Here is a 17,679-nt window from a genome sequence, read left to right as displayed (position 1 = left end):
CAGGGCTGTCCCGTCATAGTGTTAAAGGGGTGGATCCCCTCGGAAAGCAAACACTCGCACACAAAAAATCATAGATCCAAGTTGAATGATTTTGCAATTTTATTTTTCCCCTACTACACATTAGCACAAGAGAAAAGCCTGGTCACAACCTATGACTGGTCACGTCACCTGGTCGTGTGGAAAGCGCCAGTCGGCAAAACGAGCGCGTCTTTTTAGCTCTACTACGAAGGGGGAGTGTTTGTTGACGCTGACAAGACGGAAGTGTCAGTTTGAGATCGATTTAACCTTATATACTCTATGGATTTAACCGGATTTAACCCATGATGTAACCATATGCTTGCTGTTGCTCAGCTGTGTACAATATACATACAATACAGACAAGAGAATGAATTGCAATATATAACATCTAAATTGCACACAACACTTCTCCATTGTAAAGTAAGTTAGTATGGGAGCTTCAATAACTCCCATACTAATTACAATAATCTTAAATTAAATTTAAAATATAGCAACAACTTGAATCCAGAGCTGTGTACTTTAATAATTGTTTTTGGATTTTACAAACTAAAGTACACAGTGTGTATCATTGCATGTCTGTTAAGCTGCTTCTGCAATGGGATATAATTCATTAAACTCAAGACTGTTTGAGCTTTTACACTTAATAACTTATGGTAATAAGTTACAAGAGGCTAGCTTCAACTTAAGTCACATATTGAAAATCTCCTTGGGCATGAAAAGACAAATCAGTCTAGTTGAACAAAGCCTGAAAATGCTGATGCACCAAAAACAGCACATTGGAAACCAACTATTAAGATATTACTCATTTATTTACCATTTTATATACTGTAACATTATGTCACTGTGGCAATACTTTACTTTGATCAAGTCAGGCAGAGAAGCTTTAAAAAACTAAAAGTCAGACTACAATGAAAGTGATCCATCTCTCAAGTAGTCAATGTGTAAAAAACAACAAAACAAACAAGACCCACATTTTGTTGAAATAAAGGAGGGAGAAGGGTAATGAAGCTAGAAAAACTGAAAACTTTGATATACATTCCAAACAGTTCAAAATCAAATCGAATTGAATACAGCGACTTCCTTTCATACAAAACATCACATCATCCAGCATGAGTGCAACAGCTACATAATTTATGTGGAGAGCTTAAAACCAGTGGTTCAGTCGTCTGCAAGAATCACCTGAGAAACGAAGATTTTCCGTCGGTTTTCCAAAAAAAACACGCCCAGTGTGCAACCACCTTTAGACTGCACTAAGACCAGTCCAAAGATTGTTACCATTTAGAGTACCAAACTTTCATTTGAGAAGTGGTGGATAGGTAGCACTTTGCACAAATTGCGCATCATAAATCAATAATAACCACCTTCAAAAACCTAAAAACTACATTAAAAAATAAAAGCCACATGAACAGACTCTTGTGGGGTCTTTGTAAAGAACATTAAATGTTTGAATGAATCTTGAAACCATCATGACTGAAACCTTTTAGTGGTTCTAGTGCAGGGAGGAAGGAGAATGTCGGCATCTACTGGTCATGTCATGACACCACAGCCGGGGCCCAAAGTCCCTAAACCAGAAAAAAAGAGAGAGGTCAACAAAACGTACTGATTTTATGTCCCTCTCTACACTTCTTAACAAATGAGGAGTGGAATTTGACCAGCAGCACTACTGGTTTCACACACTAGTATCATTAGTCCTCAGCTAGCTAAAACACTGTTCTTCACAAGCATGGATTTAATTTGTGGCCAGATGATAATGACCGTATGCTGTTAACAGCCATCTGGGCCAAACAGGCTAGTACACATGGCTTTAGGTACACAAGAGTTTCCATAAGATTATTTTCTTACATTTTACTTTGGAATTCCAGCCACAACCTCAGACTCAATGCCACAGTGATCTGACCCACGCAAGATCTTAAAGAACCCTGAGGAAGAGAAGATTATTTACATTAATGTCAAGTACTGTACACATAATGATACAACGCTATTGTGCTTGAGTAAATAAATGCGCCCGTTTAATATATTTAGCATAGAGCCCTATGTGTTTGAGTGTACAATTGGAATCCTATCTTTGTGTTGAGTAAAATGTTGGTAAAAAATCACACCCGTGTGAACTGAGTGGTGTACGGTCTTATATAGACTGATCAGCTGTGGTCTGACGTAATGAAATCACACCCGTGTGAACTGGGTGACCATAGCAACCGTGCTCATTTTTTGAGCACAGACATACTAACAAAGCCAGTTGTAGGAGTGGTTTACACCACTCAAAAATGAATAGAATTTGGGTTACGTTAAGGTAAACGTCATGCATGTCATAGTGATAATTAAGGTTAGGGTTACAGATTGGGGAATGAATGTATTCAAACTGTACAAATACGTAGTACAAGGATAGTGTATGAACTCACCGTTGTCGCCCCAGTCAGTGTTCCATGAGTTGGCACACAGCCAGTAGGGGGTGCCGTCTTCCTCTCCCCAGCCCATGATCTTAATGGCGTGACCTCCCAAAGCAGAGCCGGACACATGTTGATACACACCTAGACACAAGAACACACACAAAACATGACGCAAGAAGACGGTCCATTTGGCCTCGTCTAAAATAGTTATCGAGTGCTCTGAAGCCGTTCTCTCTTCTGATGAGAGGAGCTGGAAGGACTGGTGAAGGGGTTGTGAAGGGTCCTTGGTGATGGAGTCAGTCTTTGTTTTTACTGCATGACCGTAAAGGTCTAAGAGTTGAATTGTTTTGGTTGCAGCCTCCTAGGGAGAAATGTGCACTGTTGTAGATCCTGTCCACCAAGTTGTGTGTGGTGGACAGTTCACCAGGCGGTATACCGGTCTCGCCCAGGCTATTTAAAGGTATATTCAGTGATTTGACTTAATTCAAATATCACTTATTTTTTCTTTTTTTCTGGATAATCCTCCCTACTATAGAGTGTGCTGACCATATAAGGAGTTCCTCCCTGTCCCCAGTGAGCCCCTGGGGTCAAAAAACCCTAGTTTCAGTTTTGGTGGCGGGTGGCAAAACCTTCATCCAATCAGGATGAGTGGGGACTTCCTCCAATCATGATCGAGTGGGGGCGGGCCTTGGTGCACATGCTGTTGGCCTGTTGCACTTCCCCCCACTGTAGAGCGTGCATGTGCACATTTTGTTACCGGGGCGGACTGGGTGGTTTTCCAAATCACCCAAATCACTGAATGCTCCTTTAAGATCAGCTAACAACTATATTCTGTAGGTCTTCACACTTGATATGCATCAAATAAACAAACACATGTATCATCAATGTATATTACTATACTGTGTAAGTGAAACGTATTGATGAAATGTTACAAACTTCCATTCTAAGTTTTGGGCTAGTTTTATTTATAAAACTGGGATAGGGCAAACTAGACGGACTAGTATAATTACAGTACATGCAATACAATATGAGATCAGTATGTATGACGGCATACAGAATATTATACTCCATGTTTTACTATAATTTGTCTTTAACCCATTTTGACCTGAGATCAGATTCTAAAAATGTCTTCTACATCCTGACAGTTTTCTGAAAAAGCTATGTTTCTATGTCAGTCGTTCTTTGATTTTTCAAAAATAGCAGATCTACAAGCTCGTAGCGCGCCACCGAGTGGCGCGCTATGAGCTTGTAGATCTGCTATTTTTCAATAGCTAAAGCATGACATGATGCTAACACCAAAAGGGGTATTTCACTTGAAATGCACTTGAAAAAGAATATGAAAAAAGTAAAACACAGCACCCTCGCGGATGACTCATTTACTCTCTGGCTTTGGCTATGTAGAAAATGGGTCTGAGGTGCCCGACTCAGACAGCGGGAATAGATATAGTTTAGTCATTTTAGACAGATTTGTTTGAAGTTCCTACTTGTTGACTATTTAGATAATCAACCAGCAAGAAATGCTGACACAATAAAAGAGTAGGGGCCCTATTAAAAAAAAAAAATCAACTAGCCAATCTACATCGACACGTTGTGAGCTTGTAGATTGGCTATTTGAAATATAAAAAAAAAAAAAAATGAAGTTTAGAGATATGTCCCCAAGTGTCTGAAGAGATGGATCTTCTCTGGTGTTTATTATGTGTGAGCTTGCATAAGTGTGCACTTCTCACCAGACTTGTAAAGCGGGAAGTCTTCATAGACAGTAAAGGCAGCTTCCGCTGGGCCGTTCTTGTAGAGCTCGCTCTTGATCTGATGCTCTTCTGACAGAACTGTGTAAGACGTTTTACCTGCGGCACACATACCAGTGTTAGTCTGCTGTACTGTGCACCGTATAGACACAGCTATACACAACTGATCACAGGGTTAGGCCGTCTACATATTGGTGGTGGCAGCGGTGGCCGAACGGATTGCGGAGCGGTCTTGATACCGGAAGGTCGCCAGTTCGAATCAGCGGTCCGACACGTTAAAATTCAACCGCTGAAGTGCCCTTGAACAAGGCATTGAACCACTACGATGAAATGTTCTATGAGCAGGGCCTGGCTGGAAACAAGTTCTTGAGCTTAGCCCAGATACCCTGGGTAAATATAGTAATCATTTCATTTATGTACAACTGTATGCAGTGCGCACACATTATATTCAGTGGGTAAATGTAAGCGGCATACCACTATATTCATTCATCACTTGAAATGGATTCTTTACAGGTCGGTGTGTGTTCGACTTTCACGGTAACTTGCTGTTGACTGGAGGGTTTGTAGCTCGAGTCTAGCTTATGGAAAAGTCCCTGCCAGTGATGACATACAGTGCACTGTACAAGCATACTGTAGCGCCCCATGGAATTGGTACACTGAAACGGATTTCGTAAGTCAACAGGTGAGAGAATTTGTTTAATGTCAAGACTGGGTTTCTGTACCATCTGACCTATAAGGTCAAGACAACTTGATAACCGAGATGTACACATTTGAGCATTTGGTTATTAGTGTGGTTGCCCTAACAGGGCAACCAGACTATTGTTATTGTACATTTGGATACTTTGGCACACTACTCCTCCCACAGTTTTTGCCCTGGATTCCTTGGGTCATGACGCATCTCCCCATATAGGCCACGCCCATTTGCATCAGGATAGATTTTCCGCCATTTTGAATTTTCTTCAAAACACACTTTTATTTTCTGATTCTACAGATTTTTTCCGAATCTCACAGAAATCGGTACACATGATCTCTGGACCTATCGGACTGCGTTTCAATTTTTTTCAGATTTTTTGTCCGTATCGTTCGGCCTTAATCGTCGTCCGAAGTTAGTGGGAGGGGCCTATTTTACAAAAAATGCCTAAAATCACGAACGGAATGTCCAGATGTCGTGGGTAGTTTAATCAACCAAAAGCCAAAAGCGATTCCATTTTCATCCATAGGGGGCGCCGCAAATGTGAAAAATGTAACCGTTTCTTGCAGAAAAATGATTTTGCGTTTTTCCCTATAACTCTTGAACCGTAAGTCGTAAAATCAAAATGTTTCCATGGATTCCTTGGGTCATGATGCATTTCCACATATAGGCCACGCCCATTTTCAACCGGGAAAGAAATCCTGCAAAATTAGAATTTTCTCCAAAACACACTTTTTGCTCCTCCTCCTACAGATTTTGTCCAAATCTCACAAATCTCACGTGCCGCAAATGCCAAAAATGTAACCGTATGGTGCAAAAACATGATTTTTGGGGGATAAATCCCCTCCGAATTACTTACGTATGATCACAAGGTCGACGCGACATTGTAATTGGCTAGCAACATTAGTGGGAGGGGCCCATGTAAGCGACTGCGGCAACCACACTTTTTCTAGTTTCAACACACTCTGGTGGACGGAATTGCAGACAGTATTGTTAAAATATTTTAGTGGCTGCTAACAAAGAATACAATACAGAAATGACGCATGCGAGCATGTCTTCGATGCCTTACCAAAGTTCTTGTCCTGTTGGTAATCAGGTGTGTATCCGGCATCACATTGGCTGACACACTTGGGGGTGTCACCTTCTTCTCCAGAACAGGGAGGTCTGGTGCCATTGACGTGATGCTCACAGGGAGCTAAGGTGTAGGGCCTGCAACCTGGAGAAACACCAGGAACATACACTGTGCTTTACCAATACTGTGTGTGTGTGTGTGTGTGCGTGCGTGCGTGCGTGCGTGCGTGCGTGCGTGCGTGCGTGTGTGTGTGTGTGTAACAAATAAATGTAAAAGTCATGAATCATTTAAAAAAAGTCCAAAAACTACAACTATCATTGCAATATTTATGCATTCTCGTGCAAAGAAACAGCTGTTTAGCCAGGACAACGCAGGCATTTCTCTTTTAACCCATTTAGACCTGAGGACGATTCTACAAATGTCTTCTAAATCCTGACAGTTTTCTTGAAAAACGAAATGTTTCTATGTCAGTGGTTCTCAAACATTTTCATGTCAAGGACGCCCAAAAATATATGTAATTGGCCACCGACCCCCCATCTGAAAATATGTAGTTCCAGGGACCCCCCCAGAAGCAAAGATGCGAGTTAAAAAAGTTTGCTCTGAAATACAGTATTCAAAGATTTGTGCCACATTTTCACGATTAAAAAAAAAAATAGCAGATCTACAAGCTCGTATCGCGGCACTCGGTGCCTCGCTATGAGCTTGTAGATCTGCTATTTTTCAATAGCTAAAGTATAACATAATGCCAAAAGGGGTTCTCGTACAGAATGGGCCAAGGGCACTTACCAATATGAGAGTTGAAAAGCCCACCAGATACCAGTCCTTCGCTGGTCCAGAAATCCCACGCAGCGGCAGGATAACCACCATTACACCTACACACAGAAATGGTAACTGTAACCACCATAAACTCCCAACTCTTAGCTTTACGGTTGGGCGATATGATTGTTCATTTTATATTGTGTTATATCATCAGTGGCAATGAATAGGGCTTGTCGCACCAAGCTGTCCTACAAAAATGCCCCAGAAAAACGTCCTTGACAAAGAAAATGACGACACTTTCAAAGATACAAAGAAAGAAAAAAACAAAACAAAAAAAAAACATTAAAAGTAACTTAAAATAGAGAGATACAAGGGTTCGCCAAATTGTCAGTTCACTGCTAACATGTTTTATCACTTTAGCACTTTATGTAGACTTAGATAGCATTTTATACAGACTTAAAGCATGTTACGTAGAGTAGACAGCACTAGAATTGAATTTGATGTAGTCATAGCACTTTATAGTATACATGTATAGTATGTATAGTTTACATGTATAGTTTCATTACGCATGTTTCATGATAGCTACTTTTTATGTATTGCCATGCTTTTTGTTCTTGCTTAATGTCGCTCTGGATTAAGAGCGTCTGCTAAATGCCTAAATTGTATTTATCTGATGGTGGGGACAGTTGAACTTTGGAAGACAGTAAAAGCAGCACGCACGCACGCACGCACGCACGCACACGCACACACACACACACACACACACACACACACACACACACACACACACACACACACACACACACACTTTGTCCTTACCCCATACCACACTCGCTGCAGCAGGTAAGGAGGTCCTGTGAGGAGATCTCCACACTGACCTTGCTGTTGCTATGGATACACACACGGTCTGATATGGCTTCTGCAGCACCGAACGCCTGTAGGCACAGCAACCATCACAGAGACAGTAAGGCTTCACTCACACCTATACATCTAGCATACAACAATGTTGCATGGTAGATGTAAGCAAGTTGTAAGTGTCATGGCCGCCCCAATGCATTTCCAATGGAAGTCACATGGTTTGATACAACATTTTTGCCTACAAGCTGATGTATGTATGTTGTATGTGTTTCGACTGCCCCCCTCCCCCTCATAGAACACGTTTGTCTCTTCAAACCACGTGACTCCCATTGGAAATGAATTGCGAGCTTGCAACAGTCAACAAGTCTCATGCATCAGCTATACAACATTCTGTTGTGACAGTGTGAGTGAAGCCTTAGACAACACCCAGGCACAGCAACCATCACAGCGACAGTAAGACAACGCCCAGGCAGTGATTTAAAAAAAAAAGCTTCAAGTAGGCCTGTGGCTCAGCGGTCCAGGCACCTTGGCTGGTAATCCAGTCTGGCAGTGTGCCGCGGGTTCGACTCCCGATCCCGACGGCCTTTACTGCATGTCATCCCCCCAATTTCCTGTCAGCCTACTGTCTGTCCCTCCATAAAAAAAATAAAATAAAGGCGAAAGCCACAAAAAATGAGTGACCACACCACTAGAGCGGTGCCCGGCTGTAGAGCACCGAGTCGGTAACGATGGAAGTTGGAGATCCATGCCCCACCCGGCTATGCAATACCCGTTGTGTACCCGTGTCAGAGTACCCACTCCACCCATCTGTCTGTGTCCCTTTTATGCCCATATATGGATATTTCTGTATCTCTCTGTGTCCCTTTATTCCTATATATGGAGTTATGTGTCTGGCATGCCCAAATATGGTTGTTTGTGATGTCAGAACAGTGTTGTGATGTCAGAACAGGCCAGCTCCATATATGGAGCCTATGCAGGGCCCACGGGCAGAGGCCTTTTTTACCATGCATTTGTATACCAGTGGTTTTCACCCTTTTTCCGTTTCAAGGCCCATTATTTAGTCGGAATTTGAGCCACGGACCACCATTTGATGACATTTATCCTCTCAGACCCAAAACTTTGAAGATTTTGTTATCGGATAACATTTTGTTAGGAGAGATACAGTAACAGGCAAACGTTGAGCAAAACAACAATTCTTCTACATTCTCAAGAGTTAACCCATTTTGGGTGGGAACCCCCTTTTAGTGTTTTAAACATTATGTTGTAATTTAGCTATTGAAAAATAGCAGACCTACAAGCTCATAGCGCGCCACCGAGTGGCGCGCTACGAGCTTGTAGGTCTGCTATTTTTGAAAAATCGTGAAAATATTTATTTCAGAAAACTGGAGGATTTAGAAGATTTATTTTTTGAATTTTGAGGTCAGGCCTAAAAGGGTTAAATATCTAATAAGGGTCCATTGTGGTTACCAACTCTCCATCATTTGACTGGGGACCACCTGGAACGTCCTCAAGGACCACTGGTGGTCCCCGGACCACTGGTTGAGAAGCACTGATGTATACAACCACGGCATGTTTAGTGTTTAGTTCACCTAATCTCTGTCTTCATGATGAAATAACAGTTGTTGTTCGTTTCTCACCCAGCAGGAGCCACATGCACCCTGATCTCTGATCTCCTTCAGAGTGGGACAGTTGGGCCAGTGTTCTCTGGGGTCAAAGTTCTTAGGCAGCTTCATGTCGCCAGCATATTGAACCCTAAACACAAGCGGCAAAAAAAACCGCACAACACACATTTCAGATGACATGGGATTATAGACTAGAATTGATTCAAATGTCTCTGTGATCCAGGAGGACCCACGTGGATAGTCTGCTGTGCGTCAATTCTGGACCGCATGCAACAGAACACGACATTCACTTTCCTTTCATCGTCTATTAGCCCATTTTGGGCGGGAACCCCTTTTGGTGTTAGCATTATGTTATGCTTTAGCTATTGAAAAATAGCAGATCTACAAGCTCATAGCTTGTAGATCTGCTATTTTTGAAAAATCTAAGAACCACTGACATAGAAACATAGCTTTTTCAGAAAACTGTCAGGATGTAGAAGACATTTTTAGAATCTGATCTCAGGTCAAAATGGGTTAGACAATAGACAGTACTATGCACAAGCACAAGCGGAATCACCAGTCATTCAGCCGTGTGATCCACAGTTGCACACCCACTCACACGCCATCATACACACACACACACACACACACACACACACACACCTACACCACACACCACTTCACCCCTATAGACATACTGTACTATACACACACACCACACAAACATACATATCTATAGACACAAATATACTGCACTTACAGACACACTCAATATCCTGTGACCTGTATAGAAAAATGATGCAAGACTCACAGGATGGGCAGCTTTGGTCCATTGAGCAGCGCTCCACAGAGTTTCTTCACATAGCCGTAGTCCGTGTGGCGGAAGTTGTGGCCGGCCTATAGAGATTGAGAACATACTGTTCAAGCTGATGACATAAAAGTCTAGGAACAACAGTAGATTCATCAAAATGGGTTTTTAACCCATTTTGGGCGGGAACCCCTTTTGGTGTTAGCATTATGTTATGCTTTAGCTATTGAAAAATAGCAGATCTACAAGCTCGTAGCGCGCCACCGAGTGGCGCGCTACGAGCTTGTAGGTCTGCTATTTTTGAAAAATCGAAGAACGACTGACATAGAAACATAGCTTTTTCAGAAAACTGTCAGGATGTAGAAGACATTTTTAGAATCTGATCTCAGGTCAAAATGTGTTTTCAAGAAGCTGCACACACCGATCGGTACCGAAGTCAGTGAATTTTAGAGAATCCACAAAAATCATTGAAGCAAGCCATTTCTGATCTTCTTAAAATTCATGTTTGGACCGCACCAAATGAACAAACAAATGGGTTAGTTTTAGTCGAGTCCAAATGCACTGACTAGGACTAGGACTGTTCAGATCATTTCAATTTCTTGAGTTCGGCTTGGTGTTCAAATCAATATTACGATTTAAAACTTTTGCCATACAGCTACAATGCGTTGCGATACGTTGTGAGCTTGTAGATATACCATTTTCACAATTTTTGTACACCGCCGCATTGTACAACAAAGCAAGTCAAATAGTTTTAAATGTTTAATACGATTCATCAATTTAGTTGATTATAAAATATCTATTATACATTTTGAGGGGCACCAGACTAGCCTCTCCTAACGCCTGGCTTTGTGTGTGCCCCCCGTGACGTCATTTGGGAAAGAAAGAGAAGGAAGGAAGAAGTCTATGGACTTTTTGGGCAGTATTATGCGTGTCTTAAGTACCAGGTCTTATGACTTAACTTAAAGGGGCATTCCACCCATTTTCAACATTTTACTATGTCATTAATATACCATAGAGCTGTTGTGTGGAAATAATTAAAAAGTCCCCCCCATTCTGTGTTTCCTAGAACTGTAAGTATGAAAAAAATCATTATCATGGTGAAACACATCTTGATGACATCATCAAGATGTGTTTCACCATGTTAATGCTTTTTTTCAGATCTAGTTCAAGGAAACACAGAATGGGGGGGACTTTTTTATTATTTCCACACAACAGCTCTATGGTATATTAATGACATAGTAAAATGTTGAAAATGAGTGGAATGCCCCTTTAAGTAATAAGACCTGGTACTTCAGACACGCATAATACTGCCCGTAATGTCCTATTCATGCCCCCCATGACATCATGTGGCAGCAAAAGACTGAGACAAGGCGGCCTCACTTCGCACAAAAGTGTGTTTTTTCTTCTTTTTCATGCCGACTTGTTGATATTATGTGAGAGAAAAGTATGTGTCAAAATTCAGCTCACCTTCCAGGTAGTGTTGACTTTATTAATGTAGTTGACCATCTCACCGGACAGTGGCTGGAGGTGTGGTCTGGCCAGGCTGATTGACAAGCTGCCAGCCAACAACAAGAGGGCTGCATGCCACATTATTATGCCTAAGAGAGAAAGAGATCATTTCTTATTTACCACGCACTTTAGTTAAAAAAAAATTAACTTTTAAAACATTCAAAAATACGATTCATCAGGGGTTAACCTTTAATTTAATAAACATACATAGCATAATTACATAACACGCTATTACCACAAAGAAAATAAATTGGTTATTTTAAAGATAATTCCAAAGATAGATGACAAGAACGAGAGACTTCTGCACATTCACACTGTGAAAACCAACCCGCTGTGTGACGCTATCACAAAATAACAGGTTCTCTAATCACGCTCACGCATAACCCAGTTGTGTCATGTGATAAGAAAGACATTGCCTGCGGTAACAAGCCACACGCACGCTATTCAGTCTCTCTCTCTCTCCCTCTCTCTCTGGTTTACACAACAGAACTAAGAGGCCACAGTCACTCAGTGATAACAGGTGAACAGCTTGCTACACATGCCAAAATTCACGTGCCTGGTTGTGCAGACCCACTCAAATTACTTAAACCCATTTTGGGCGGGAACCCCTTTTGGTGTTTTAACTGTTATACTTTAGCTATTGAAAAATAGCAGATCTACAAGCTCATAGCGCACCACCGAGTGGCACGCTACAAGCTTGTAGGTCTGCTATTTTTGAAAAATATCATGAAAATGCGGCACAAATCTTTGAACATATATTCTTTTTTTTTTGTTTGACGTCCGGCCTAAATGGGTTAAACCAACTCCTTCAACCGAAATCATAATGTAAATCATACTGAACACAATTATTAAAATAAAAAAGGCACAATAGATCAAATTAACATTTGGTTATCCTAAGTAACAAAGAATCAAAATGTGTGGTTAATTGATTCTTGCTCAGGTAGATTCTTTCTCTCTGGTAGTGGGACAAAATAATCAAATAGCATCGAGTCTGAAAGTACTGTGAAACGCTGTCACAAATGTGAATGAATATGTATTTGGACGAAATAATCCACAAACAAAAACTACATTCATTAATGTCGGTTTCGGTGGCACTGCAGGCCGAGCCCTTATCAATACCAGAGCCAGCCAGGCTTAGCCTACATTCCTACATCCATCCAGGCTTATCAACTCAAGTCCTCATGGAGCCTATACAATGGCAGCATTTGGGTGTAGACCTGATAAAGAGGTCACATAAGTGCAGCCAGAGTACAGACCAAACAAATCCCTGTGTAAACACCACTGTATTCGTATCTCAAACTGGTGTTCTCATCCGAAAAACAGAATGTCACGCTGTAGATACTAGCCATGTTGTTGCAAAGGGGCTTGCAAAAGAAGGAAAACAACAATGCCTTGTATTTCAACAAAACACATTTATTTTCCTTTCAGGACCTTGATTTATTGATTCTCAAAAAGACAGGTGAGGTTTCCCTCATTCCAATTTCATCAAGATTACAGACATTTAAAACAAGCAAAATATCAACAATTACCTATTGAGCTGAAATGCACAAGTTATAACCAAGTTCCATGGTAAGTTAACACTGACTGTGGCAATCAATGGAAGCTCAACAATTTCTTTCATAATAAAGACCTCTAGGACAGGATGTTTAGCTAGTACTCTTGATGGTTAGTTGAGAGACTCCTGTTGGGACCTGTCATGAGTTGACTCATGTCCTTGTTTCAACTCCTGTAAAGACTGTAAGTACAGAGGAAGACCCGCCCTCCATTTTCTTCTCGCGGACCACTCGCCCCCAGCGGTTCTTGCATTCATGCGTTAGTTTTACAGAGGTTAAAGTTAGGAATAAGGTTAGGTTTAACTTTAGGCATAGTTTTACTGAGGTTAAGATTAGGAATAAGGGCCCAGGCAGCTAGTGTAGCGGTGCCTGCGACTGTTGCTGCGGGTCACGCCCCATTTCCTGTCAGTCTACTGTTCACTATCAATAAAGGCAGAAAAGCCCCAAAAATATCGTACAAAATAAGAAAAGATTAGGATAAAGGTTAGGTTTACGCATAGTTTTACTTTGGTTACGTCCCCTCACAAAAAACATGCAGTAATCCTGGTCTCTAATACCGCCTCTCCCTGGCCAGCCGGGGCGCCTGATGGAGGGGAAAGGAACTGGTTGGAATAGAGCGTTGCAGTCCCGCCCCCTACCATGGCCCAGGAAATGATTCTTAAATAAATACTTTTTGAAATGTCTATGGTTAAAATGCATTGGGATTCATTTCCTGGTCCATGGTAGGGGGCGGGACTGCGACGCTCTATAATGTGTTCCTTCCACGCGCTACGTCCAACCAGGGAAACTCCCCCGTCAGGTGTAAAGGAGCAACTTGGACACTCAGGCATGAAGGAAGCATGAGTTCAAGTCCGTTGCTCTCCCCAGGTTGGCAGAGGGTGTGTAGAGCCCAGGATCACATTAGATAATTGACACAGGGGTGAAAAATGGGTTACAAAATCGTGGGATATAAATTTAAAAAAATATATAATAAGTCAAATGCAAAACAAACTAAAACAACAAAACTATTAATGAACTCAAGACATTAGCATATAATGGCATCATTGGCATGCATCACACACAAAACTGGGCTGGACAAGCTGAGATATTAAATTATTTAATTGAGTGTAAATTGATGGTTTTCACTAGTAGACTGTATGAGTGCACAAGTCAGTGCACAAGAAAAAAACAGATAGATCATATTGCAGAACATAAGGTATTCACAGCAACAGAAAAAAGATAAGATTGGATAAGAATTTGAAATATGATTTGCTAAAAGCTCCCAGCACAACAGAGGCTGGTTGTGTCCCAGGCTAGCCAATCACAGCTCTCGGGCTATGTATGAAATCATAATGTGTTTACCGAATCTCTTCCTGACTGAGAGATATGCTGTATGTATGATGACAGGTGACAGATACTCTTAACGGGAAGTGCTGCTTTGTCATTTGAACTGATTTAACAACAACATGTTCCGTTTCCAACAATGCCACACAGCGAGTCACAGTCCCACACTCTCTCCCTCCACAGGTTGTAGCGTATGATTCATTCTATAGAGTATAGACTATGGGTAAAGTTAATGTCAGTGAAACAAATCGTGTCATTTCAAATATTTCCAATCTGTGGGTTCAATGAATCAGCATGTTGACTGATTGGGGGGGGGGGGGGGGTGGGTGGGTGGTCGTAAAAGGAAGAGAGAGTAGGGAAAGACTCCGCCACAGGCATAGAACAGGGAAGTGAGACATGGGTCCACGGTTATTTATATGCATGGTGGCCACCACACAATCATGTCCAGCCACCACAGTATAAAAGGCAAATACCGTAAACTGCAAAAGACTGCAAATTGTGCAAAATGTCACAACAATGTTGCGTGCAGCACCTCCTCTTTGTGGTGTCCACAATATTAAATAATATACAAATTGGTAACGTCACGTGATACTATTTGTATAGGCTTGAAAATACAGTTCATCGCGTTCCAGGAAACTGACTTCTGTGGTGCTCAAGTTGCATTAATCAGAGAGCTGCAGGTTACCACAATGAGCGGGTACGGTTACAGTCATAACTGTGAGTGAGCCTGTATATATGAGTCAGACAGTATTAACCTACATGTACGCCTACATATGGTGCTTTGTTCTGAGCACTGTCCTATGTGTCCTCTGTGACAGTTCCATTACTACAGCAAAGAGTCTGAATTTAAGTCCTCTGGGGTGTCAAGTTATTATAACATATTTCAAAGGATGACATTTTATAGAGTGCAACACCACCACATTATGTCGGAGGAAACTATACATTTAGGGTCATTATAACAAATAGCAAGAATGGTTTTCCATTTACCATTTGTACAATTTAGGCATTTTATAGCACCATTTCGTAGACCTCTCTTCTCTTGTAGTAAAATCAACAGGATTGGGTGTCTCTACATTATGAATGATACTGTTGCATGTATATAATATGCCAGATAGTCATCAGTGGCTCGGCTCACCTATGCATAGTGAGGAACAGTGTGGAAATTACCACCGATTAAGATCTTCTGATGTTCATTCATCATCATGCCAATGAAATCTATAGATCCAATTTTCAAAGTAATGGAGTGAGCCAAGGTTTCATTCGCAGCAGCCGCCTATTATATTATGCACCTTGGCTTTCACTTTCTGGTTTTGAAACGTCTGGCTCTGTCTGAGATTGTAGCAAATTGTAGCGAGGGTGTTGTCTAACAATAGGTTCCTTTTAATTTAAAGCTTTTAAATTAGCCTTACCAAAGACTGAGACGAGGTAATTGTGTAATGACACAGCCTTCATTGTGTGTGACTCCTTCCTTTAAATGTAACAGGGTAACACCTTAGGAGTAAGAGTATATATTAATATTAGCTCTGGTCCATAGCTCTAATGGACCAGAGCTAATATTAATATATATACTCTGGTAGCACCGACGGTAGGTAAACACAAATCTCGTCAAGTGTTTACACAAATCAAACATAGGCCAGACAGAGAGACAGACACAAGTATGTTTCAAACTGCTAAATGAACTAGCCTGGCACCAGAACACGAACACTTCAAACAATGACCTTTGGTGAAACGCAGAAAATCACGTGTATATTTAAGTACGTGAGTATTGTTATTTTTTGTCTTTATATCATTAAGTATGCTAAGTCATAGCCCCAATATGTTCCCTCAGCACTAAGTCATAGAAATAGATCGGACATCGGAGCACATTTAACACTATAAACCAGGACAAGTCAAGTAAGTAACGCTGCCTGGACAAGATAATGTGAACGTTACCTCCTGTAGCCCTTTCTTTCTTTGTGATCAGTTGTTGCTTTGAAGTTGAAGTTGTGTTCAGCGACGAGGCTTCCAAACAAACTGAAATCAAACAACATTCACTTCTGAGTTTATTCCCTGCAACCACGTGACCTGATTCTGAAACCAACATACACCACCACGTGACCTGGTCACATGCGATGACGACACGACGCTGATATGAATCAGCACCTGATCAGCACCAAGAGAACAATGTGTTTTCCACTTCCTTTGCTTTATTGATTCAATAATAGTCTATTAAGCATTTTTCTCTGAGTTAGGTCAGCTCCATTCACCACCTGATCATGACACTACACTACAACAATAACACAACTAATAGGGACAGTGTAGTGTAGTCACTAGTCAGTCAGTGAATGAACTGATGTGATGTGGTGCTGCGTGATGATCACTAGGTGGAGGTAAAACTAGAAAAAGTGCCCTTCTGGGCACAGGTCTCCACCAGGAGGATGTTTTGTGTGTGTGAGCGTGTGCGTGTGCGTGTGTGTGAGTTTTAGAGTTTTATTAGGATCCCCATTAGCTGGTGCATAGCAGCAGCTAATCTTCCTGGGGTCCACACAGAACATAAAAACATGACATTCGACATGAATGACATTACAGGACAATGATATATAAATAAAATAAAAATATATATTTGATCAACAATTTCCTCATCCACCTTCTGATTCCCCATTTTCTTGGAAGAGAAAAAAACAAACAAAAAGCATATCATCATATCTGCCTCAGTTACATATTAGCCTTCCATTCTCCTGGGGTAGAAAACAAAAGTAGAGATCAAAATTGAAAATATTATCCTAATCGATCATGACTGCTGTGTGTGTGTGTGTGTGTGTGTGTGTGTGTGTGTGTGTGTGTGTGTGTGTGTGTGTGTGTGTGTGTGTATACGTGTCCGTGCACGTTCGAGCGCCCTACAGTCTTAGGGTTTCAAGATGCCTCTTCAATTGTCTCTTGAAACTTGATTTAGTTTTTTCTTTTGTGATCATAGCTGACAGTTTGTTCCACTCAGCCATGGCTCTATAGTACAGTACTGTGTGCTGCATAGACCCTGTTCTGGCTTTAGGGACTTGATAGCACCCTCTTGTGGCATGTCTAGTCTCATATTGATGTAATTTAGAACTATGTGTAAGTTGATTGTATAAACAGGTAGGATGTTTCATTTCATTAATATGTCTCAAGAAAACAAGGAGTGATATTGTCAGCCTCTCTTGGACTGTCGTCCAGGAGAGCTTGACATGCATTTTTCTAACATTACATCTCATTGCCAACACTGAATAAATGTGTCTCGACCATGATAGATTGTTCACTAGCTTAACACCCAAAAGCTTTGTTTCCTCCACCTGCTCAACCCTTACATTATTCAACGTCTGATTCAACTGTGGTTTGGAAC

General features: G+C 41.3%; 1 protein-coding gene across 1 annotated transcript; it reads right to left on the bottom strand.

The window, feature by feature from the left end:
• Positions 1-808: 808 nt before the first annotated feature.
• ctsba (cathepsin Ba) lies at positions 809-16,446 on the bottom strand. Its single transcript, XM_079497000.1, has 11 exons — positions 16,257-16,446; positions 11,407-11,537; positions 9,943-10,028; positions 9,168-9,282; positions 7,492-7,607; positions 6,700-6,785; positions 5,911-6,057; positions 4,133-4,249; positions 2,418-2,546; positions 1,861-1,937; positions 809-1,580 (listed from the first exon to the last, which is right to left on the bottom strand). The coding sequence occupies exons 1-10, from the start codon at positions 16,405-16,407 to the stop codon at positions 1,864-1,866; spliced, it is 1,152 nt and encodes a 383-aa protein (XP_079353126.1). The 5' UTR covers positions 16,408-16,446; the 3' UTR covers positions 809-1,580; positions 1,861-1,863.
• Between the last annotated feature and the right edge of the window lie 1,233 nt (positions 16,447-17,679).

Source organism: Electrona antarctica (genome assembly GCF_951216825.1).
Source record: "Electrona antarctica genome assembly, chromosome: 3".
NCBI classification, from domain to species: Eukaryota; Metazoa; Chordata; class Actinopteri; order Myctophiformes; family Myctophidae; genus Electrona; species Electrona antarctica.
The sequence above is the reverse complement of the archived record's forward strand: the minus strand, read 5'-3'. Positions and strand labels throughout refer to the sequence as shown.

Excerpts from the sequence above, each read along its gene's own strand:
- ctsba (XM_079497000.1), bottom strand. The coding sequence starts at position 16,407 with ATGTTGGTTTCAGAATCAGGTCACGTGGTTGCAGGGAATAAACTCAGA. Across the intron at positions 7,608-9,167 it reads GTGCATGTGGCTCCTGCTGG|GCGTTCGGTGCTGCAGAAGC; the intron begins GTGAGAAACGAA and ends CTGTGCCTACAG. Across the intron at positions 6,058-6,699 it reads GCTTTTCAACTCTCATATTG|GTTGCAGGCCCTACACCTTA; the intron begins GTAAGTGCCCTT and ends GTGTTTCTCCAG.